Raw genomic sequence first — 24,663 nt, 5'->3', positions numbered from 1 at the left:
ATTTTATACATGTGAGGGATGGAGAAATGGATTTTCGACATAGCTCCAGTATTTAGCCAGGCAGGCAGCTTCGCAGCTCAGCTAGCAGCTCGGCTAGCGAAAAGTATGGGGCAACTTGCCCCCCCACGTCAAAGTCCGCCCTAACGTGCGTTTTGTCCCACACTGACCGGCTCGGATAGTCTCAACGAGTGTCCCACAACATACTAGAGATGAGAAGTGAACGAAAACCTCCGCATTACTTGGCGATCGCTCTTTGTTGTGGTCTGTATCCAAATCTCAGGACGCTAGAAAGCAAATCTTGTTCCAAAATCGCGCGATAGCTCGCGCCAACACCAGTGTTTTGGCGCGAGCTATCGCGTGATGAGGGCACGTTAGGGTGGACTTTGACGGGGGGCGGGGCAAGTTGCCCCATACTTTTCGCTAGCTGAGCTGCTAAGCTGCCTGCCTGGCTAAATACTGGAGCTATGTCGAAAATTCATTTCTCCATCACTCACATGTATAAAATGACATATGAAAACAGACCCCAGGTTGAAAAAAAACAAAGTTCCCCTTCTAAAGGGATTCAGAAGCATCTGAATCCCCTTAATTTGAAGCTCCAATTTAACAGAAGTCAGAACCTGTAGACTGTTTGAGAAAAATAATAAAACAGTAGAAACAGCTGAAACAACAAAACAGAGCAACAGACACTTTGTAATGACCTGATAGAACCTGATAGCACTCAGTATGTTCACATATTAAAATACAGTAACACCGGAATGAATGTAGGGCGAAATAGAATGGCAACGATATATCAGTACAGCACTCAGTGACAGAATTAAAAATAAGAAGTAACACTGGTAATGATGCTGAATAAAGTATTACTGCAGTTCAAACTGAAATAAACGCATTGTGTTCCAGAAATTTACAATAAAACAAAAATATTCATTTAATAACAAACCACTGATATGACACAGTTCAGACAGCAAGATTAACTTTGTGTTGTACATTAAAAGAGAATCAAACTCAAACATTAAAATCCAGCAGATCAGAAGTGTTTCCATCATGTTCTATGAGAATCTGCAGAAAGCTGCATATGTTACTGTCTCACCTAGATAACACTAAATACTTCTGTATTTTTATCCATCCATCCATCCTCTATACACCACTTTATCTTCACTAGGGTCATGGGGGGTGCTGGAGTCTATCCCAGCTGACTCGGGTGAAGGCAGGGGACACCCTGGACAGGTCACCAGTCTGTCACAGGGCTACATATACAGACACACAATCACACTCACATTCACACCAACGGACAATTTAGAGTAACCAATTAACCTCAGCATGTTTTTGGACTGTGGGAGGAAGCCGGAGTACCCGGAGAAAACCCACGCATGCACAGGGAGAACATGCAAACTCCATGCAGAAAGATCCGAGGCCCAGGCCAGGATTTGAACCGGGGAGCTTCTTGCTGCAAGGCGAAAGTGCTAACCACTAGCTCACTGTGCAGCCCTTCTGTATTTTTATTTAAATGTGAATATTTTTTTATTAAATTTAGTTCATTTTAGTAATCCATTTGATCAGCATGTTGTCTATTTTTAATTAAAAATCGCATCTACATTAAAGCCTTAGTATTTCTGATGGTTTATTAATCCCAGTAAAACTACAGATTACATCATCATGAGCTGGGCTTTTATTTTGTAAAGCTCACCGCCCTGTGTTGCTGCTTCACTGTCTGACTTGATGACGCTTCTTGTGGACCAAACGCATCCTGTCACCACGGGGTTGCCAGGTGTTGATGACGTCATCCTTCCATTGTAAACCTCCGGTAGACACCTGAATCCCCTCAGACCTGGCAACCACCGGACGTTACGTAACAAGCCCCGGGCCGCAGCGGCAGGGCCTCGGCCGAACAGCTGCCGCTTTACCGGGCATCCACCGGGTCCGGGAGTCCGGTGATTTAACGGCGCAGGAGAACCGGAGACTGATCCACTGGACGGACCTCTGAGTAGATCAGCGGGAAGACAGCGACACTCGCAGGTCAGAGAGCGGTACTGCAGCTCGAGTACTGGAGTACCTACAGTACAAGTATACACTGAAGTCAGATCCAAAAGTACACGGTAGATAGCAGTAAAAGTACTCGGTAGGAGGCAGTAAAAGTATTCGGGAGGAGGCAGTAGAAATACTCGGTAGGAGGCAGTAGAAATACTAGGTAGGAGGCAGTGTTGAGTCTTAACTTGGTTTTCCGGTTAAAGGACCGTAGAAGAAGAAGAAGCATCCAGTTGCCGCACGAGAACCTCCGAAGAAGAAACCGAGGAAGTACCGGACTGTCAGCGGGAGGTGAGGCTCTCATTTTACCGGAGAAACTCTCGGTTCCCGGTGTTCTCTTCTCCCGGTGTCACCGGTGATCCGCAGCGGATAAATCCGTGTCTTTATCCGGTGTTGAGCCGCTCCGTAACACCGGGGAAACCAGAAGGTCAAGCTAATGCTAAAGCTAGCCTCTCTCATCGTCCGTTCGGTTTCATGATGCGGCACCGGGGGGCCCAAAGGGGGGCCCGAGGGCCTCCGGGAGGTCTGGGACGGGCCCCGGTGTGTCAGTTGACAGATGAAGGGCAGCCCGGTTAGTTTGGTACGGACGGTTCCGGTGATGAGAACTGTTCACTAAAATCCGTTCAACTTTTGTTCGATTTAAGAACTTTTCCCCTTTCGGTCCGACAGACACATCTGTGGACCGGAACTGGACATCAGAGCCGAGGCACCGAAAGTTGCTCTTCCATTCGGCTGGGTTCAAAATGACTTTTTGAGCCAATTGAAGTTGAAAACTGGAGTCTGATCCCGAACAGAATTAAAACCAACAGGATCAGAACCAGTTTACCAGCAGCAGCTTCCGGTCATCATAGTTGCTAATAAACAGCAGTTTGGTGACTTTAGTGGTTCTAGAAACCTCTGATTAGCAATTATATTATTTAATTCTAAAGTCAACAGATGAGACCCCAGACAATTGAATTTCTCTTTTGGGATTAATAAAGTTATTATTGTATTGATGATTCATTCTGGGTTCTGGTAGAAAGACGGTCAGTCAGCTGATGATCAAAGATTCGATCTTTGATCTTCAGCTGAAGATAAGCGTCTTCCTGAACAGAAGAGGTTTGAACCAGAAACACTAAATGTGAACTTGAATGTTTCCGTCAGGTGGCTGTAGAGTGAAAGTGAAAGCTGCTGATGACTAACCCTGTTCCTGCAGCACCTAGAGAACAGCTGAGTGTCAGCATGGTGCTGAGGGAGGTTCCCGCTGAGAACATCACCCGTCCTCTGGGCAGGAATGAGGTCATCGGCCTGCTCTTCCGTCTGACCATATTTGGAGCCGTCACCTACTTTACCATCAAGTGGATGGTGGACGCCATCGACCCGACCAGGAAGCAGAAGGTGGAGGCTCAGAAACAGGTGAGAGATGGTTTTATTAGAAACCAGCGGGACGTCTCTGGAAGGTTGAAAGAATCTCTTAAAGGTTGACTCAAAACTTGCAGAAAATGGTTCAGAATTTGTCCAAATATATTGTAAAATTGTCCAAAATTACAAAGAAACGTGTCCAAAATGGCTCAAAATGATTTACTAAACATCCAAAATGATAAAAATGTCAATAATATAAATGCAGCACAAACAGAGAACAGAGGAGTAGGTTGTTCAAGATCCATTCAGCATCGAGAAACATCTTCTACAGCTGATGAGCAGAGTAGAGAGGAAACATGGAGATAGAAAAACATCTAGAGGATGAGGAGATGGTAGGAGCTTCAGGAGAAACCAACTGGAGGTTCTGGAAGATGTTTCTCCTGAAGCTCCTATGACTACCAGGACCTGATGATGGAGACATCTCCACAGGTCTTCTTAGATGTTTACTTCCTGTTAGCAAAACCTTCAAGGAATCAACTTCCTGAAGTCAGTCAGTCGTTGGTTCTTCTTAAACAATTTTCCTGACGAAGCTGTTTCCATTCAGATCAAAGCTGCCGTCTTTACTTTTCTAAATACTGATAAAATCCAGAATTAGTTGGAGCTGCAGCAGTTTGTCAGGAAATAGAAACTGTTTCTTCCACCTGTTCGTCGTTTTTAAGAAAAAATGGAAAATATCTCAACTTTTTCATTTTTTTCATCAATCGTTTTTAACTTTTTCCTGCTTTGTTTTTCTGTAAACTGAAAATGAAAACTGTTGGGAAGTTATTCAGTTTCAGATATTTGACCAGTCAAAGTAATTCAGAAATCTGCGGGCGGAAATCAGGTGTTTTCTTTAAATGATGAAGAGGATCATGTGATTGGCTGAGAGCTCCAGGACAGCCTCTGATTGGTCAGTTTCTGTGTGTGTCAGGCAGAGAAGCTAATGCGTCAGATCGGAGTGAAGAATGTGAAGCTGTCGGAGTATGAGATGAGCATCGCTGCTCACCTGGTGGACCCGCTGAGCATGCAGGTACCTTCTCCGTCCAGGTGTGTTCAGGCCAGCAGGTCCGACAGGTGAGACATGACCTCTGACCTCTGTGTGCAGATCACCTGGAGGGACATCGCTGGGCTGGACGAGGTCATCACCGAGCTGAAGGAGACCGTCATCTTACCTGTCCAGAAGAGACACCTGTTCCAGGGATCCAGACTGCTGCAGCCACCCAAAGGTCAGGCCCTGCCCACCTGTCAGCTCATTAACCAATCACCTGTCAGCTCGTTAACCAATCAGGGATAATGTTCAGACCTCTACCAGACCATAATTTCATCCTGTTGTCATGGTAACAGGTGTGCTGCTGTACGGGCCCCCTGGATGCGGTAAAACACTGATCGCCAAGGCGACGGCCAAGGAGGCAGGGTTTCGCTTCATCAACCTGCAGCCGAGCACACTGACGGACAAATGGTACGGAGAGTCGCAGAAACTGGCTGCTGCCGTGTTCTCATTGGCTGTCAAACTGCAGCCGTCAATCATCTTCATCGATGAGATCGGTGAGTGGTCAGTTAGTGGGGGTGTGGCTTAAAGCAGGAGGGTTTGGCCTGAAGCAAGAAGGGTGCAGTCTGGTCAATGATGGGTGTTGTCTGTTGGCTGAGGGGCGTGGACTGCCCAGAGGCTGCAGTTCCTCCTCCGTCCAGCAGGTGTCAGAACTGTGTTTCTGTTGATCAGACTCGTTCCTGAGGAGCCGCTCCAGCTCGGACCATGAGGCCACGGCCATGATGAAGGCTCAGTTCATGAGTCTGTGGGATGGACTGGACACCGACCATCACTGCCAGGTAGGCTGTCACCTGTCGGGTGGGCGGGGTCTGGTGTGCTCTGAAGACGACTGACAGAGGTTTTGTGTCAGGTGATCATTATGGGCGCCACCAACCGGCCCCAGGACCTGGATTCTGCCATAATGAGGAGGATGCCCACCAGGTTCCACATCAACCAGCCGGTACGTAGCCCCACCAGAACCAGCAGAACTTGAAGGATCAGAACCACAACTCACAATCTTCTTTTTCTGCAGAGTGTGAGGCAGCGGGAGCAGATCCTGGGGCTGATCCTGGAGAATGAGAGCGTGAGTTAAATCCTCCAAGAACCAGTTCCCCCTTTCCACTGTATCAGTTCAGGGTTCTCCTGATCCTGAATCAGATCGACCCCTCTGGTTCTGATCAGATCATTGGAGTTTGATTGCTCCTGTCTGCCTGCAGATCGACTCGTCGGTGGATCTAAGTGACGTTGCCAAGGAAACGGATGGTTTCTCAGGAAGTGACCTTAGAGAAATGTGTCGTGATGCGGCGCTGCTGTGTGTCAGAGATTTCGTCCACAACCAGAGCGACAGGTACGACCGACCCATCAGTAGAACCTTCTCAGAACCTTCAGGTTCTTTATCAATGATCAGAGTTCTACCTTCAGACTGGGAATATCTCCAGAGTTCAAGGTCCTTGAAGTCCATAGAGGAGAACGTCCTCTGGAGAATATTCTAGAGTAGACGGACTGACAACTGGGCCAGTTGTCAGTCCGTCTACTCTAGAACTTTCTCCAGTTGTCAGGATTTCAACTCTAGAACTTTCTCCAGGTGTCGGTAGGTCTACTCTAGAACTTTCTCCAGTTATCGGTAGGTCTACTCTAGAACTTTCTCCAGTTATCGGCAGGTCTACTCTAGAACTTTCTCCAGTTGTCGGTAGGTCTACTCTAGAACTTTCTCCAGTTGTCGGTAGGTCTACTCTAGAACTTTCTCCAGTTGTCGGTAGGTCTACTCTAGAACTTTCTCCAGTTCTCGGTAGGTCTACTCTAGAACTTTCTCCAGTTCTCGGTAGGTCTACTCTAGAACTTTCTCCAGTTGTCGGTAGGTCTACTCTAGAACTTTCTCCAGTTCTCGGTAGGTCTACTCTAGAACTTTCTCCAGTTGTCGGTAGGTCTACTCTAGAACTTTCTCCAGTTGTCGGTCCTACAAACAATCATTAGTTCCATGGATGTGTTTCTGATAATCCACCAGAGAAACTTTAAAAGGTCATTGTGGGTGAACTTTATTGTTGGCAGGAGGTTTTTCATCTGGAGAAGTTTATTTTTCTCCAGTTGACTCATTTCATCTCGTCAGAATGTAGAACTGGATCTCCTGTTGAGGAGTTAAACCCTGATGGAGTCTAATGAAGGTGTTTCTGTTGACCTTTTAGGACTGAAAACTGTCAATGAGAATCTGAAACAAACAAACAAATGTGATGGTCCTTCAGATCCTTGTGGTATTTGCTGATGAATATGGGTTATCGATCGGTTCTAATCTGTGTTATTGATCTCTCAGTGCTTCAGAGGACTTCATCCGTCCCATCCGTCAGTCCGACCTGCAGAAGGCCATTGGTAAGATGAAGAAGTCCAAGTCGGCTGGCGGACACGGCGCTCTGCTGCACGCTGCTCTGGACTGATCGCTGCCGCGGGTTCCATCCCCGACTGCCGGGTTCTCCGTGTGCCGCCGCTTCGTGTTTTTATTTCTGCAGCCAACCTGTTGGCGGCACTCTGCTTCCACAACCAGCCGTGGAAGAATCCAGAACTCTGCAGCCCACAGGACGGTTCCTCCGCCTCCACCAGAAGCTCAGAACCTTTGACCCACATCTGAGACGCTCTGAGGGGTACCCAGGAGACTCAGCTGCTGTTACCATGGAGACGCCTCCATCCTCAGCGGTGATGTCAGACTTTTAAACCTGCGACTCCCCGATCAGTAATCAATACGGTTATTTATCAGCAAATAAACAGGAAAAATCCTAACCAGGTTTTTATTTATCAGAAATTTAGTTTAATTATGTGGAGCTCAAACAGTTTAATGTTCTCTAAATTCTGAGCAGAACCACGGCTTTAATGTGGGTTCTGTTTCCTAAAGGGTTCATTAATCAGAACAATAAAAATGTGCTTTAAAAGAACAAACCTGCATTTAAACGTCCTTCACTGGAACCCATTTCCACTTCAGAGTTTTTACTTTATTCTCCTTTAAACTGGGCCGCCGCCCGGTTCTCCTGTTTTAAAGTGTTTACTGTGAAAAATCAAGACGTAAACGTGTCTGTTTCTCATCAAGTGTACTTTTTCTCCAGTTCTGTTGGACAGGAACCAGGATCATTAATGTTTAGTTTGGTTCTGGAAAAGAGAAAAACTGAAAGATGACGAAGTTCCAGAATCTTCAGGAGGGTTTTTTATTTTATTGGCTGTGAGTTATGATGTAAGACCTGCTGGATGATGTAATAAACTGCTTGAAACGGGACTGATGATGTCATTGGTTTAAATCAGACAAATGGAAATAAAACGTCGTTCACAGGAAGAAAAACTTACTCTGAAAACCTTTCATTGAAGCCGTCCACCAGTAAAACCAGTTTGGTTAACCCTGGTGTCGTCCTGTGGGTCAAAATGACCCAGTTTAAGCTTGAAAATGTGGGAAAAAACACATTTTCTGATGTCCACATTTAACATTTTTGGAATTGTAAAAATGTTTAAGAACGTTCACATAAAAATCAACCAAAATCCAGTGAATTTCGCTGGATTTTGGTTGATTTTTATGTGAACGTTCTTAAAGAAAATACTAGAAGTTTTACTGACATATGTAACCACAACAGATATTTTTTTGGAAGATTTTTACTCATTTTTTGAAAATATTCACAAGAATGTTCTTGCCAAATTTGGGGGATTTTTTAAAAATAAAACTTTTCAGGAATTATTGGAATTTTCTTCCTGAAGATTTTGCAAATTTTCTGAAATTTGGGAAATTTTTTTTGCTGAGTTTTTGGATTTTTTTTCAGATGAAGACACTGAATTTTTTGGTGCTGTAAATGAGGACAACAGGAGGGTTAAAGAAACCTGCAGAAGTCACGATTTTGGCTCAAAGATAATCGATCAAAAAGACCGAAAACCGTCTGAAGATGAGAGAAATTTGACCAAAGTTACTCAAAAATGTTCTGGAAGGACAAAATGAGTTTGTTCAAAATGATTAATAAAATAGTCCACAACTCAAAAACTGTCCAGAATGAACGTAAACAAACTGAAGTGTGAAAACTTTTTATTAAAGCTGTTCACCAGTAAAACCAGTTTGATCAAAGAAACCCGCAAAAGTCACAATTTTGGCACAAAGACGTGGAAAACATCTGAAGATCAGAGTCATGATAAAAGGTGAATAAATTAAGGATGAAGCTGCTTCCTCCATCAGCTCCAAGGCAATAATTAAGACTAACAGCACCACTCCTGGTCTGCTCCACCTGATCTACTGCAGGCTGGATCTTCTCTGAGCTTCTAGACGTTCTCATCCTGCTTTAGGTTCCTTCAGTTCTGCTGCTTCTAACCGAAGAAATCCTGAATCTACAGAGTTCAGTTGGAGAAACAAATCCTTTAAAGACCAGGATTTAAATGACAGAAGAAAAACTGTCTGAACTAAAACCCACAGCAGGTCAGAACATCATCTCATCTTCAGAAATAAACCAGCAGTACGACGACGATCCGCCAGAAACAAAACAGAAGAACCTCCAGATTTAAACCTCCATGAGGAACCAAACCTGAGCCTGAAACCACTTCATCAACTCCACTAAAGATAAAACGATTCTGTAAGAAAGATTCTCATCACAGCTACTGGAGATAGAAAACATCTACAGGAAGAGAAGACCTCAGTCCAGAGAAGAACATCTGAGGAGACCTCAGTCCAGAGAAGAACATCTGCAGGAGACCTCAGTCCAGAGAAGAACATCTGAGGAGACTTTAGTCCAGAGAAGAAATTCTGAGGAGACCTCAGTCCAGAGAAGAACATCTGAGGAGACTTTAGTCCAGAGAAGAACATCTGAGGAGACCTCAGTCCAGAGAAGAACATCTGAGGAGACCTCAGTCCAGAGAAGAACATCTGAGGAGACCTCAGTCCAGAGAAGAACATCTGAGGAGACCTCAGTCCAGAGAAGAACATCTGAGGAGACTTTAGTCCAGAGAAGAAATTCTGAGGAGACCTCAGTCCAGAGAAGAACATCTGAGGATACATGATGGTTTAGGTTTTATAAATAGATTATTTTCCATAATTCTGTTTCTGCAGGACTTCAGCTGAAACATGAGACACTGGAGTTCAGACTGTGATTGGACAGTGGCCGTGAGGGGGCGGGGCTTGGTCCAACAGGTGTGTTAAGGCCATGGTAGTCCGAAGGTCGGGGTCCTCAGAGCTCGGGGCCCTCAGAGGTCGGGGCCCTCAGAGGTCGGGGCCCTCAGAGGTCGGGGCCCTCAGAGCTCAGGGCCCTCAGAGCTCAGTGTTGGGGCCCCGGCCCCCGGACCTCCCCTCACACTCCCTGTGGAAGTCGCAGCCGTCCAGCAGGTGGCGGTAGGCAGCCCGGACGTCGCGGTACAGCGGAGCGTCATCCTGCAGCCCCGGGAATCGAACCGGTGACTCGTTGACCAGCAGCTGCAGCCGCGGACCTCGCTGGCAATCGAACAGTATGAATAGCAGGTTGGCGGCGTACGGGACAATCCGACTCGTCCGGAATGTCCGACCTGAGATGAGACGGGAGAGTTCAGACCAAAGGCAATGATTCAGACACGTCCCGCTGAGGATCAGCAGCTCCGATATCAGCCCTTATCAACTCATTTTAACAAAAACTTTTAGATATTATTTGTTGTTTTATTCAAATCTTTCAGAAACATTGTTCAAGAGTCCGACTTACATTATTTCCAGACCTTTCTTCAGTATTTTAAGTTTTTCAGCTATTTTCTTACGATTTTCAAGGCTTTATTAACATTTTGAGACATATTTTCAGGTATTGTGTTCATTTTTCTGAGAGGTTTCAATTCCTTTCAGTGATTTATTATTCTTCTTCCAGATTTTTTTTTTTACTGATACCATTATTTTCAACACATTTTATTTCTCTTTTAGAGACTTGTCACTCTCTGGTCTCTGATTGGACGTAGTGGTTATGGGCGGGGCTTGCATACCGTGCTGTGATTGGTAGTTGCTGGCTGTGGGCGGAGTCTGGTCCTTGTAGAGTCCCAGCAGGGAGAGGAGGGGGAGGAGCGTCTCAGCGTGACCCACCAAGATGGAGGCCGGCTCCGGAGACGCATCGGTGGACCTGAAGGACACGATCAATCAGTCAATCACCCAATCAATCGATCTTCAATCAATCGATCAATTAGTCAGCCATCAATCAATCAGCTGATCAATAATCAGTCAGCCAATCAGTGATCAGCTCTGATGGACGATAGAAAGGTCACCGACCTGCGAGGACGTCCGGCTTTATCGAGAGTCCTGAAGACGTGATGGAAGAGCGGACAGCTGGACAGACCGCTGATCACATGACCATGAGAGCGTTTCCAGTACTGTTTCAGGTCTGACTGGTACTCCAGAACCTGCAGACAAAAACCAGGGAGAAGTAAACCCGTACACCTGCAGACTAGACTGAGGAAGAAGTTAACCCATAGACCTGCAGACCAGACTGAGGGAGAAGTTAACCCGTACACCTGCAGACAAGACTGAAGGAGAAGTTAACCCGCACACCTGCAGACAAGACTGAGGGACATATTTCTCCATAACCCTGATATCTGGCTCTTCTATTAGTTCTGGAAACCTTCAGATGTTCTGATCAAACCTGGACCAGCTCTGAACCATTCAGTGTTCCACATTAATCAGAACAAACAGAAACGTTGCGTTAATGTGTCGAACCTTAGCATCGCTCTCGTCAAACAGGAAACACCACGGAGAATGGACGGACCTGATGGACAGCTCGTAGGAACACAGGAAGAAGGCGGCTTCCACCAGATCTACGGCAGGAACACAGGGACAAACTTCAGTTCTAGAACGTCTCCGTCCTCAACATCTGCTCACATCTACCAGATGTTTATCAGGGACTATTTTAGACTGTTTCCAGATGTTTATCAGGGACTATTTTAGACTGTTTCCAGATGTTTATCAGGGACTATTTTAGGCTGTTTCCAGATGTTTATCAGGGACTATTTTAGACTGTTTCCAGATGTTTATCAGGGACTATTTTAGGCTGTTTCCAGATGTTTATCAGGGACTATTTTAGACTGTTTCCAGATGTTTATCAGAGACTATTTTAGGCTGTTTCCAGATGTTTATAAGGGACTATTTTAGACTGTTTCCAGATGTTTATCAGGGACTATTTTAGACTGTTTCCAGATGTTTATCAGAGACTATTTTAGGCTGTTTCCAGATGTTTATAAGGGACTATTTTAGACTGTTTCCAGATGTTTATCAGGGACTATTTTAGACTGTTTCCAGATGTTTATCAGAGAGATTTGCATTTTTCTGTGTGTCAGTGTGTGTAGATACTATGTGTATAATGTTCGTATTCTGTGTGTATATTGTGTCTATATAGTGTATAATATGTATAATGTGCATATGCTGCATACTGCGTGTAAATACTGTGCATATAGTAGGGCTGGGCGATAAATCGAATTAATTCGATTAATTCGCCTTTTTAAAACCTTGAAAATTTGCCAAATCATAAAATCGAGGCGAGCTTAAATATATAACAATACAGATTCTTCTTCTGACTTTAACAGTTTGTGCACTGGCGTTTGCTTCCACCTCTCATCTCCTTCCACCAAAACACTCACACCCCCGTCATGGCGGACAGAACAGCAGATGAAGAGTTGGTCGCCAGAAAAGGGCCTCATGTTACATCGATTATATGGAAGTGGTTCGGCTTTGACAAGACTGACACAGAGCAAACTACAGTCATGTGCAAGGTTTGCTAAAGTACTGTGAAAACGAAGAGTAGCAGCACAACTAACCTCTTTCAGCACCTCCAGCAGAGGCATCCTAAAGAATGGGAAGAGTGCTGCATGGCTAGCACTAGCCATAGCAAACAGACCACAAAGAAACAACAAAAATCCATTAAAATCGTAATCATCCAAGATGACTAAAAAAAAAAACAATCGAGATTTTATTTTTTGGCCATATCGCCCAGCCCTAGTATATAGTGTGTATTGTGTGTATTGTGTGTACATAGTGTATATATACTGCATACCTGGTGTGTACTGTGTGCATGCACTGTAGACTGTGTACATAATGTGTATATAGTGTGTATACTGTATACCTGGTGTGAGGCGGTGCTGAGGAAGGCCCAGCCTCTCAGCTATCCTCCTCCGGACAGCCTCCATCTCCTCTCCATGTTGGAACTTCTCCACCTCCATCAGCGCCGTGCGGTTGTTCTCCACGCCCTCCACGTAACCACGGCAACGCTCAAAGAAGCGCATCAGCTCGTCATCCAGCTGGTGGTCGTACTCTGGAGGAGCGTCTGGAGCAAGAACATCAGTGAACATCAGAACCAGAGCCAGCGTTTCCCAGCATGCCTCAGAGCCCCTCCTCACCGTGGCGACCGCGGCGCCGCAGCCCGTCCTGGAACGCCTCCACGCTGCTCACACACCGGTGCTTGGAGCTGCTGATGAAGGACACCATCCTCTTCCTCACGTTCTCCTCCGACAGCAGAGACGGAAACAAGACGGACAGACGGACGGCCAGGTGGAGGAGGTCCTCCCTGCCCTTCATCACCAGCTGACCTGAGGAGGAGCACCCTCATCATCATCATCATCATCATCACCATCACCACCTTCATCACCAAACACTTTTATATTTGTAATATTTACTGTAGTACTTTAACAGTATAACTGTAATATTGACTGTCATATTTACTATAGTACTTTAACAGTATAACTGCAATATTTACTGTAGTACTTTAACAGTATAACTGTCATATTTACTGTCATATTTACTGTAGTACTTTAACAGTATAACTGTCATATTTACTGTCATATTTACTGTAGTACTTTAACAGTATAACTGTCATATTTACTGTAGTACTTTAACAGTATAACTGTCATATTTACTGTCATATTTACTGTAGTATTTTAACATTGTATCTGGAGACTATCCTGGGACTATCTGGCGGCTCACGGTGCGCAGGTCTCCGGGTCTCTCACCGTCCATGTCCTCGGTGTACCAGGCCTCCCAGCGGCTCTGGATGTCCCGCAGCCAGCCCTCGGAGCCTCTGGCCGCCTCGGTCCGGACCAGCTCGCTCAGTCTGTGGATCCTGCGGATGTTCTTGACGGTCGGGTAGCGGCTGCCGTGGCGGATGACGGCGGTGAGGTGGACCGGGGAGCAGCGCTCGGTGGGCGGCGGCATCAGGACCGACATGTTCACGGACAGAACGTCTTGCAGCAGCCGCGGGTTCACGTCCTCGTACCGGGTCTTGGTGCCGAAGTACGCCGCGATGTGCGGAATGTCTGCCGGTGAAGAGCCGGAGAGGCGGCCGAGGAGCAGGCAGAGAGCCCCCGGTAAGAGCACGGAGAGCATGTCGGAGCGGAGCGGGGAGGAGAGTACCGGTTACCGGAGGAGGGTAACCGCAAGCTGGAAGACCTGACACCGGAGGCGGGTAACCGTCTTCTGCTTTTCTTTGCTGCTGTGTTGATGTTCCGGTTCTGGGACCTTTGACCGGAACTTCCGCCTCTCAGCGGCCGAACAAAAACCTTCCCGAAGTTGATAAATCCGCCGTTTCCCTTCAATCTGCAGCGGAAGATAAAGTAGTTCCTTTAAAAGAGGTCGAACCGAGGCTCCACAGAGACACGGGGTACGTTAAAACATCCGTTAGTTTCTGTAGTTTCTCAACAATCACCGAAACCGTTTCAAGTTACACAAGAACACAACAACTTCCGCTGAGGGAAGCCAAAATAAAAGCTTTGCGTGTCAAGTCAGCGTTTTGAAGCTTCCTGTGACCAAACATGAACATTTGTCCTCCTCTTTCAAACAGATGTGCTTTTTGTGGAGTTCTACCCTGAGCTCCATAATATTTAATTATGTACTGTGTACTTCTTAAAGACAAAAATGTCAACACTGAAAATTAGACTCCAAACGACATTTCAGATTTCTAAATGTCATCTGTGTTTTAATGAGAGCTAACTGCTAACAGGAGCTGTCCAGAGCTGCTAAAGTCAAACTTTAGAAGTTGTTGAAATGAATAATAATGAGCAGTAAAACCAGGAAGATTCACTGTGAGGACAATACACACTTTGTCTCTTTAGCTTAACATGGTGCAGTATTTCAGGAACTAAAATGTTAGTCTGTCTTAGCTAGCTAGCTAGCTGGCTAACATGTAGGCAGCTATGAGCAGTTGTTTTAGCTGCTGTCTGTCTTATTAAATGTACATGCAGCACTTTGATCAGCTGCACTCATTTTAAAAGGTGCTATTAAACAGATGTAATCACAGACTGTATATAAACATATACAGAGTCTATGGATTTGATCTGTGGCAGAAGCTAACTTTAGCTTCCTTTATTCCACAAGCTAACATGAGCATTAGCTTAAAAGTAGCTCCCCATTTTATCTTGTGATGTGAAAATATGAAATAAGCTAATGTGTGTATTAACTGAACAGAAGATGAAGTCCTGCAGTTTCCAAATTCAAATTTAAAACATAATAAAGCTAAAGTTGAACCAAACATGGAGGACTTTAAATGACAAAGTCTCCAAAGTTACCAAAACGTGTCAGACGTCTGTGATCATTTCAGGTTCATCATGAAAATCAGACACAAAGACAAAGTCACTCCATCACATGGCTCCAGTTTCCTGTTTATTGATTCACATCAAACCTCCACCAAAGTTGATTTTCCAGCCAGCAGCTGCTCACATTCACCATCACCTGACTGCTTTAGTTACTGTGCTGGCAGCTGATGCAACCATCAGACCACCAGTTTGCTTCTAAGATTAGATGAGATTACATGACAGAAAACCAGCACGTGATGTTCTGCTGTGGATTGGTCCTGAAGGTTTACTTTACAGGACGGATCTTCATGCTGATGGTCTTCAGGGAGTAGTCATGACCCTTCCAGGTGGACCATTCTACTCCAACTGCATAGAGGGTTCCATCTGCCCCCCAGCGATAAACACCATTAGGGTTTGTAGTGTGACAGTTATTGTACCAGAACGCCCCCAGGAATTGTCTGGCACAGTTCTTTCCATAGGAATCCTGGTCTTTGTCAAAGGTGGAGAACTTCTGTCCATTATGAACTCTCAGAGAGTCTCCTACAGAGAGGTCAGAGGGTTAGATGATCATCAGACTTCTGAAGGTGACAGAGGTGATAACTGGACAGAAACACATTCAGCTTCCATATTTTCTACTAAACCAAATAAATGCCATCAACATCCTGCTCTGAGCTCGTATCCAGGCTCTTACTGACTCACCGGCGCTCCCGTTGGTGAATCCAGACACATGCAGGGCGTAACCGTCACACTCGCCGTCCACGGAGAACGAGGAGTATCCGGCGGACACGTTCCCCCCTTCAAAGTCCTCCATGTCCACCAGCAGCTCGTAGCGTCGCTGCCGTGTCAGCTGGTGGATGTTCTCCAGACCTGCACACACACCGGATATTTACACCTGTAGTCCAGGTGTTTTCTGAGAAACAGTCACCTGAGTCACTGATTCAGTCCAATACTGACATTACAGTTTTTTTCGATTGCTAAAACACAAAAAGCAAAAATTAGGCACAATTTTCACAACCTTTACTTCTGTCCCCAATCGCTTGACTCAATTTGTTACTACTTTAGATTTCCTTATCATATTAGAACTCTGACTTTCCTTCTTTACACTCTGATGTCAATTTCCCATCACCTTGCTGTCAAAACACAACACACAATTTTTCAGGTTTGCACACACTTCTCACATAAAATCTCAAAGCATCAATCCACAACACACAAATATGCAAATCTCTAAACTTTCTGGTCTGGCGAGCAATTTGCAATCAAGGACTCCAGCATAAAAGGAGGCTTGACCCTCTGTTTTGTTTGATGAGCAATGGAGAACAGAGACAACAGTCAGAGAAGGAGAGGGGTACGAATGAGAGGAGGAGGAGAAGAGGAAGAGGAGGAAGAGGTGGAAGAGGCTTGTGGAAATGGGGGAGGCTTGTGGAAATGTGGGCTTTGAGGCCTGTCAGGGCTTCATGCGGCACTCTAGGCGGTTCTTCCAGCGCTGTTTGGACCTTGAGGACATCGCCTGCGATGCTGATGAGGCCCTCTGGCCAGACAGAAACTGGAGGCATGATGCCCCATGATGCTTATGCTTGAATGGGGGGATGGGGGGAAACATTTAAAAATAAAATGTTTTGTCTGAAAATTTGTGTGATGTTTTGTTTGTCTATGAGAGAAGGGGGCATTAATTCAGTGTGTTCCATTTCTATAATTGTGTTTTCAATTTTGCTCTACAGTGTTCTGTACTTGCTTGGTAGTGTTCAGCCAAAAGCTTAGTTGTGTTTATTCAATGAATGGTATGTGTGTGTCATGTGAAAATATGGCTGTTTACCAAATGAAAACACGAGTTCCATTTTGTGAACATGTTAAGAGATTTGATGGCAGAGTTGTTTTGCAAGGGGATGTAAGGGTTTAGCAATTTGTGTGTGATGTTTGGAGTTTTGTGTGTGCAGTTTTGAAATAAACGTACAGTTTTGAAAAACGTGTTTTAGCAATCGAAAAAAACTGTAACATAGGAAAACTCCTCAGCAGACCTTCATGTCCTGAAGACATGTGAAGACTGCACTCAGACTGTGGAGGCAGTTTGTTTTTGGAGCTTCAAGAGTTAACGGACTCACTGTTGTCTTTATGGTTGGATTGTGTATCTCTGTGATAGTGTAGTTTCTCTTTGTGGTAGTGTAGTGTATCTTTGTGGTAGTAGCTTGGAAAATCTAAACTGAATCTCCATGTAATCTCCTATCTCCATGTTAGGAGGTACAGGAGAATCAGTTTGGCATTGGGCGAATTGAATCGCGTTTCCCTCCCGGGAAAGTTTGGTACGACCAATCACAGCACGGGAGGCGGGAGTTAATGCTGCGTCATCTTTAGCGCCTCAAAGATGATGCCGGAGGAGGAGGAGGAGGGGGGCCAAAGCGAATCTTTTTGTGGTCTCTTGGCGTTTTGGATGGCGTTAGTCGTTGCCTCTTTTCACTTGACGTTTCCGACGATGAGGAGGCAGTGGATGGCTCGTTACTTTCGGCTTCTTGCCATTGTTTGTACAGAGGAAAATCCCGTTCCAAACGTGTGAGTAAATTTAAGCAACTTTTACACATACGCTCCGACTTGGTTTGGCTCCGATTTAAAGTTATTCCTAACACCGCTAATCGTTCGGAAGGAGTCTGTTGTTGCGTAGCCTTTTCAAAGATAAGTGTTGTACTTGAGAGTACCCCATGTATTCGCTGATTTTTGTGACAAAAACGGCAGTAATCATTCACCGCGACGCTTTCTCGGCTGCATGCCGTTGTTGTTTGGACTACATGGACTTCAAGGTCGATTTGTTTGTGCGTCACATCCATGTTACGCTGATTGGTTCTTTCTTGTTCAAGCTGCATTCGTTAGCCCCTCTTTTTTGAAATCGTCTCCTATCATCACAATGCCGGACTGCCTTTATTTGTATTTATATTAATACATAAATAAAGTCAGTCTGGATTTTCCAGGCAAGTGTGGTAGTGTAGTGTCTCTTTGTGGTAGTGTAGTGTCTCTTTGTGGTAGTGTAGTGTATCTTTGTGGTAGTGTAGTGTGTGTTTGTGGTCATTGTTTCTCACCCAGCCAGTACTCTCCAGCAGGGTTACCGAAGCCCTTCTTGTACTGGTCCCAGGGTCTGTAGAAGTTCAAAGATCCATTCAGCCTGCTCTGGAACACCTGCAAACACAAAGGATCTGCTTTAATGTGAACAAAGCTGCTGCTCTGCCTCAGCGTCTTCATGTCTCCATCTTCTAGTCTTTAGAACTTTACCTGATTAGAATCTGACTACAGGTGTGTGGAACATGTGAGGGCAGAACAGAACCTCAGAGAACACTGAGAGAGCACTGAGAGAACCAAGGTTCCACCTTTAAGGTGGCTTCTGGTCAAACACTCACCGTCCAATGTCCTCCGTCTGACTTCTCACAACGCACCTGCACACAAACACAACATCCCTTCATGAGATCCACAGCAGACAAACGTTGACCCACAATGATTAGACAACCGACAGGAAGCACAGACAGACAGCAGGAGGAACGTTTGTGGTAGTGTTGTGTGTCTTTGTGGTAGTGTTGTGTGTCTTTGTGGTAGGGTTGTGTGTCTTTGTGGTAGGGTTGTGTGTCTTTGTGGTAGGGTTGTGTCTCTTTGTGGTAGGGTTGTGTGTCTTTGTGGTAGGGTTGTGTCTCTTTGTGGTAGGGTTGTGTCTCTTTGTGGTAGGGTTGTGTGTCTTTGTGGTAGGGTTGTGTCTCTTTGTGGTAGGGTTGTGTGTCTTTGTGGTAGGGTTGTGTGTCTTTGTGGTAGGGTTGTGTCTCTTTGTGGTAGTGTAGTGCGTCTTTGTGGTTGTTTTGTATATCAAAAATCATCAAACTTTATTTATAGAGCATTTTTTCATACAATTAAAATGCAGCACAAAGTGCTATACATGTTAAAACAGTCCCCTCCCCCCGCCCCATCCCCAACACACACACACACACACACACACACACACACACATACACATACACATACACACACACACACACACACACACGAAGTGATCATTAAAAGCACGTGGCTGAGTACAGAGCAGCCAGGTCAGTAACCGTAGGGGGCCGACTGTACGGGGCGCCGCCCACAGCACAGGGCCAGATGCCTCTGCCCGGGCATGCCCCGCCACAAGGACAGTGAGGGGCCCACACAGCAAAACAGTCTGTAGACCCCCGACTTGGCCAAGATGATGCCAGCCACAAGACGGAGACATCCCAACCAGGGCCAATTGCAGCCCCCAGTGCAGCCGGCCCCCACTGAGGAAACACTGGAGATATGGAATAAAAACATAAAACTCCAAAGTCTAAGAACATAAAACGAAATGAATAAGTAAAATTAAATAAAATATGAAATAACATATAAAGTAAAATACTAACAAATGGCTAAAATATCATTTAAAAGTAATAAAATAAAAATAAGTAAAGAGAGGGCTAAGATTCATAACTAAATAAAATTAAATAAAAATATTAATAAAAATAAGACATTAGTTAAAAGCCAAATTAAATAGGTGGGTCTTGAGCCTGCTTTTAAAAATATGAACATTCTCTGCGGCCCTCAGGTCCTCTGGCAGGCTGTTCCACAGACGGGGGCCATAGTGCTGGAAAGATGCCTCACCGTAAGTCCGTGTTCTAGCTTTGGGAACCATTAAGAGGCCGGTGCCAGAGGACCTCAGGGTCCGCGAGGGCTCATATGGTAAAAGCAATTCTGAGAGATAAGAAGGTCCAAGACCCCTAAGACATTTAAAAACCATTAAAAGGACCTTGAAATCAATCCTAAAACACACAGGGAGCCAATGCAGTGATTTTAAAACCGGTGTAATATGTGCTCGCCTTCTGGTCTTCGTCAGCACACGTGCTGCGGAGTTCTGTAACAGTTGTAAACTTGAGATGTTTCTTTTTGGAAGACCAGAAAGCAGGGCGTTACAATAGTCAATACGACTGGAGATAAAAGCATGCATCAGCATCTCTGTGTTTGCCCGGGAGAGAAAGGGGCGGACTCTGGCGATGTTCTTTAAATGATAAAACCCTGTTTTCGTTACGTTTTTAATATGTGGAATAAAGTTGAGCTCAGAGTCAAAAATGACACCCAGATTCTTCACCTGATTGGATGGAATTAAAGACAGGGTTTGGAATTTTGATAAAAGTTTCTCTCCCTGAGCCTTAGGATCAATAATTAAAACCTCAGTCTTGCCCTGGTTGAGCTGTAGGAAATTTTCTGCCATCCAGGATTTGATGTCTAAAATACAGTTAAAAAGGGCATCAATCGGCCCTGTGTCATCAGGAGACATGGAGATGTACAGCTGTGTATCATCAGCATAGCTGTGGAACGTGACACCTTGCCTCCTGATGACGTCTCCCAATGGAAGCATATATAGGTTAAAAAGTATGGGGCCTAAAATTGAGCCTTGGGGAACACCACATTTTATTTCATGGATCCCTGAAGAGCATGTGTCCAGACTTACAAGGAATTTTTGATCTGTGAGATAAGAACTGAACCATTGAAAGGCAGTACCAGAGAGGCCTACTAGGTGTCTTAGTCTATTTAAAAGAATCATGTGATCTATTGTATCAAAAGCAGCGCTTAGATCCAGCAGCACAAGGACTGTAAGCTTGTGTGAGTCCAGGTTGCACCTAAAATCATTAACAATTTTCAGTAGTGCAGTCTCTGTACTGTGGTTCGTCCTAAATCCAGATTGAAATGTCTCAAGAATAGAATGGTGATTTAAAAAATCATTCAGCTGAATAAAAACAAGTTTTTCTAAAATTTTGCTTAAAAATGGTAAGTTGGACACTGGCCTGTAGTTATTAAGAACATTAGGATCCAAATTGTTCTTCTTCAGAAATGGTCCCACTACTGCTGTTTTAAGAGCAGCAGGGAAAGAGCCCGTCTGAAGGGAACAATTCACTATATTTAAAAGCTCGACTTCAAGGAATCCATAAAGTGTTTTAAAAAGTGATGTGGGAATTGGGTCTAAAAGGCAGGTTGTTGGTTTTACTCGAGAGAAAACTCTACCAAGCATCTCAGCATCAACCAGTGCAAAACTGTCCAGTGTTTCCTCGGGTAAAAACAAGCTTTCTACTGTATTAGAAACAGTATTCTGATTAGATGAAATAGAGGATCTTATAAAATCAATTTTACCCCTGAAGTGGTCTGCAAAGGCTTCACAAAGAGAGTCCGAGGGAGTGATTTGGTGTCTGTTAAAATCTGGGTTGATTAATAAAATGTTCAACGATAAAATCCCAGGATGCAGGTGAAGGAGCTGGAGGATGCTTATCCAAGGTTTCGATAAAATTTGCAGCTACTTCTGAAGTAAATAGCGTTTCCTGACAGTTCGCACCGAGGTCTCCCATTGAATAAAACTGGTGATATTAAAAAACACACAGTAATGGTCCGTAATCTTTGTGGTGGTGTAGTGTCTCTTTGTGGTGGTGTTGTGTGTCTTTGTTGACCTCTTCCTAACGTTCCATCAGGTTTTCATCCTCATCAGATCATGTTAAAGTGAATGTGAGTCTTTCATGTGTTTGTGTGTTGAAGGTGGAGCAGCGTCCAGACAGGTGAAGCGTACCTTGACACCAGGTTTGGATCCCGTGGGGTAGATGGTGTACACTCCGCTGGTTGTTTTCTCGTTGTGTAGCTGGATGTAGGAGCAGTCCGGCGGCAGCTTCTTGGTCTTTGTGCAGCAGGTGAGCAGTGGAGCGAGGAGGAGGAGGCTCACCGACAGCAGCTGCAGATGAAGCAGGTTTCAGTGTGGAGGCAGATTCACAACACAGACAGCTGAGTCCAGGTACACACTTACCTTCATGGTCAGAGGTGTTGATGAAGACCTGGAACAGAAATGATCAGAGACAACGTGAGGAAAACTGCAGCCAGCCTTTACTCTGGAAGATGTGGGTCTGAACGTGTGCAGGTTTCCTGTTTGTAGAAGCTCCTCAGATGAAGTGGCTTTTATTTCCACGTCGTCATCAGTAGAAAGTAGAGGATGAACCAAACACACAACAGCAGAGCAGCGCCACCACAGCATTTCTATTGTGGTTCTAACAGGTTTTAACAGACCACCATCCATCGGCCGTAGAGCTTTCACTCTGCAACAACGCCAAATCTTACCAAGTCTGTTTGTCTTATTTTTAGTCCAAATGTCTCATCCCACTTGATTTCAGATAAATTCACTTCAGAAGCATTTCAGCAGATGGAGGGACGATGCATCTTAAATATCTTCGATCAAACAATCTTGAAATGACCTTGTTTTAAGTTGTATTTTACAAGAAACAAGGTTCATTTTACTTTTCATACAGTTTTCCAGCTGAGCTGTTATTTGCAGAAACTACACAATCTGGATTTAAGAAATAAACTCAACGTGATTCAAGTAAAAACCTTTTTTGGAAAATACCAGTTAGTTCAGATTGTCAAGTTTGCTAATGTGTTGCTGCAAATTCAAAAATAAATTGATTTCAATTCTACAGTTGTTTACTTGGTGTGGAGTTATTTATAAATGAGGGAATAAGAACCACAGTCATATTTACAACTAATGTATTTTCAACCAACTGCATGCGGACGGATACCTTAAAATGCTTAAATCACACTTTTCATCTTGCTTCAAACACAAGCTGGTCTTAAATGTAGAGTCATGTCACTGTAATACAACCTAAAATAAGTAAAATACATCTTACATTTTGTACTCAACATGAATGTTTAAAAAGCAAATGTCTACTTCTGCATTAAAAACAGCTGCTTTTGGGCAGAGCTGGCTTTCCCTAAAACACAATGAATGCTGTCAAAACATAACTAGACAGTCCCTCCAGGATTTCGCGGGCGTTTTTCGTGATTGTTGCGGCCGAAAATGCCTGAATTTGCGGCAGCTTTTCTAAAAAATTGCGATAAAAATTTTGATGTTTTAAGCTTATTTGTTGTGATGAAATTGCGGGAGCCAGTGACAGCTGTTAAAAGCTGCATTTTTCCAGCTTGTAGAACATGTTTCAACACTGTAACTGACAATATTTATTTACCTGTGATTGGACGAACTCATGGGAGACGGGCAAAAATTGTGGGAAAGTTGCGGTGATTGGACGAAATTGCAAAGCCGCGCAAAATTCGCGGAGATTGATTGGTTGAATTCGTGCGATCGCAACATCACGAATTCCTGGAGGGACTGACTAGATATTAGGATTCCAGCTACCTGTGAGAAGACATATCTCAAAATACTTCAGTTAATCTTTGTAATCTTTTTTCAAGTACAAGATGATCTTAAATCTGGAGAATTACCGCTATAATACAACTCAAAATAAATTTAATACGTCTCAAATTAGAAGGTTTCATGAAAGGAAAAATCTATTTATGAGTGAAAAACTGCGATTTTTAGCATGTCTGGCTTATTTTAAGACACATAAGCTTGACAATCCTGGTAAAATATAACTTAAAATGAGTTTTCTCAGGTAATTTTAAGATCTCAGTATTTTAAATATCACATCTTATTTCCAGAAATCTTACCAAGGCATTTTTCACGTCTTCTATTGGCAGATTTTTTCACTTATTTCAAGGTAAAAGTTCCTTGAAATCTGTTTTTTTTTCTTGTTTTGAGAGGAGCATTTTTCTAGAGTACATCTGTCGTCTTTAGAGCAGCAGTGTCTCTGTGCATTAAGAACCAGTTTGTCCATCAGCTGCAGTGAGTGTGATGCAGCTTTACCTGTGGATTTACTCACTGAAACCTTCTTTGAAGATTCTGGAAACAAAGTGCTGAACAGTGAAGATGGACTCAGAACCTGCAGACCAAAGAGAGAAGCTGAAGTCTGGATGGACTCAGTGACGTCTCAGCTCCATGATGTTCTGATCTGAGCTCATCTCATCTCTAATTATCCACTTTATCGAACTCAAAAAACAACTCTAGCAACACTTCCAGACTTTTAATCCAGTCAGAAGCTCAAGTTCTGTCTGGAGCAGCAAACGTTTGGTCTCAAAGCCTCCAGAGATGAAACCTGTCTCCTCACTGAGCACCTGGACACCAGACAAACATCTCACCTGTCTGAACTCACCTGCAGCAGCAGCCCAACAGTCCACCAACGTCCCTGCAGCTCGTCGCCTCACGGCTTTTATCTGCAGAGATGGCAGCAGGCGACCAATCAGAGAGAGCCTCTGTTTGATGATCAGAACAACGACGTGATGTAGGACCAGTATGAGGGTGGACAAACATACCGGACATACCAGATCAGAATCAGATTTCCAGAGAGTTTCGGTGTCGTTGTATAAACAGAGCTGTAGCAGCAGAATGGTTAGTCATTTAACAACAAATTCAGTTATACTTTTCAAAAAAATAACGTATTTACTGACTTCCAGCTTACAGAGAAAAACATTCCACAGCAACGGCCCTAACTCAAATGGTTGACTATTGGTAACGCGATCCTGAACAAAAGAAGCTGATTGGATCCATTTTTTTTTAGACTTTAGACATTTTTAGACTGATATTCTTAAACATGAGTTATTATTGGAAAAATTAAAATGCTATGGATTTTTTTCTTCTGCTCCATTAACAGTCAACAGTTACTGACCAAGAGACAGCAGATGTTTGCTGGAAGTGAGTCAGACTTAAATCTGTGAAACATGGAGTGCCTCAAGGAAGTTTCCTTGGGCCTCTTTTATATTCTATTTTCACAAATGATTTTCCTTTAGTATTAAATAAAGCTCACATATCCAAAGTAGTTTAAATCAATCCACTGGACTTTAAGAAA

At 44.2% G+C, this 24,663-nt stretch overlaps 3 protein-coding genes across 26 annotated transcripts; 1 reads left to right on the top strand and 2 right to left on the bottom strand.

The window, feature by feature from the left end:
- Positions 1 to 1,836: 1,836 nt before the first annotated feature.
- atad1b (ATPase family AAA domain containing 1b) lies at positions 1,837 to 7,685 on the top strand. Of its 4 annotated transcripts, none has more exons than XM_022194237.2 (11): positions 1,837 to 2,013; positions 2,229 to 2,313; positions 3,166 to 3,417; positions 4,334 to 4,432; positions 4,508 to 4,628; positions 4,747 to 4,947; positions 5,123 to 5,229; positions 5,301 to 5,390; positions 5,463 to 5,513; positions 5,647 to 5,777; positions 6,738 to 7,685. In XM_022194237.2, exons 3-11 carry the CDS (start codon positions 3,196 to 3,198, stop codon positions 6,856 to 6,858), a joined length of 1,143 nt encoding a protein of 380 aa, XP_022049929.1. In that variant the 5' UTR covers positions 1,837 to 2,013; positions 2,229 to 2,313; positions 3,166 to 3,195; the 3' UTR covers positions 6,859 to 7,685. The 4 variants fall into 4 exon arrangements, with proteins under 4 accessions (XP_022049929.1, XP_051795677.1, XP_022049930.1 ...); XM_022194238.2 differs by having other exon boundaries at positions 1,839 to 2,013; positions 3,218 to 3,417; XM_051939717.1 differs by having other exon boundaries at positions 1,837 to 2,313.
- Positions 7,686 to 8,457: 772 nt separating this feature from the next.
- LOC110951267 (multiple inositol polyphosphate phosphatase 1-like) lies at positions 8,458 to 14,120 on the bottom strand. Of its 21 annotated transcripts, none has more exons than XR_007938095.1 (9): positions 13,379 to 14,120; positions 12,770 to 12,958; positions 12,496 to 12,696; positions 11,097 to 11,194; positions 10,653 to 10,783; positions 10,373 to 10,506; positions 9,253 to 9,934; positions 9,133 to 9,192; positions 8,458 to 9,101 (listed from the first exon to the last, which is right to left on the bottom strand). XR_007938095.1 is itself a non-coding variant. In XM_051939715.1 (7 exons), exons 1-7 carry the CDS (start codon positions 13,749 to 13,751, stop codon positions 9,684 to 9,686), a joined length of 1,377 nt encoding a protein of 458 aa, XP_051795675.1. In that variant the 5' UTR covers positions 13,752 to 14,120; the 3' UTR covers positions 8,458 to 9,683. The 21 variants fall into 21 exon arrangements, 1 of the variants encoding a protein (XP_051795675.1); XR_007938099.1 differs by having other exon boundaries at positions 9,283 to 9,934; XR_007938100.1 differs by having other exon boundaries at positions 9,313 to 9,934.
- Positions 14,121 to 15,001: 881 nt separating this feature from the next.
- On the bottom strand, positions 15,002 to 22,286 carry LOC110945243 (microfibril-associated glycoprotein 4-like). The gene is made up of 6 exons (XM_051939719.1): positions 21,741 to 22,286; positions 21,510 to 21,668; positions 18,316 to 18,351; positions 18,001 to 18,097; positions 15,635 to 15,802; positions 15,002 to 15,475 (listed from the first exon to the last, which is right to left on the bottom strand). Exons 1-6 carry the CDS (start codon positions 22,005 to 22,007, stop codon positions 15,222 to 15,224), a joined length of 981 nt encoding a protein of 326 aa, XP_051795679.1. The 5' UTR covers positions 22,008 to 22,286; the 3' UTR covers positions 15,002 to 15,221.
- Between the last annotated feature and the right edge of the window lie 2,377 nt (positions 22,287 to 24,663).

The sequence above is a fragment of the Acanthochromis polyacanthus genome, chromosome 19 (genome assembly GCF_021347895.1).
Source record: "Acanthochromis polyacanthus isolate Apoly-LR-REF ecotype Palm Island chromosome 19, KAUST_Apoly_ChrSc, whole genome shotgun sequence".
Lineage (NCBI taxonomy): Eukaryota > Metazoa > Chordata > Actinopteri > Pomacentridae > Acanthochromis > Acanthochromis polyacanthus.
This window is presented reverse-complemented; position numbering and strand designations above follow the sequence as displayed.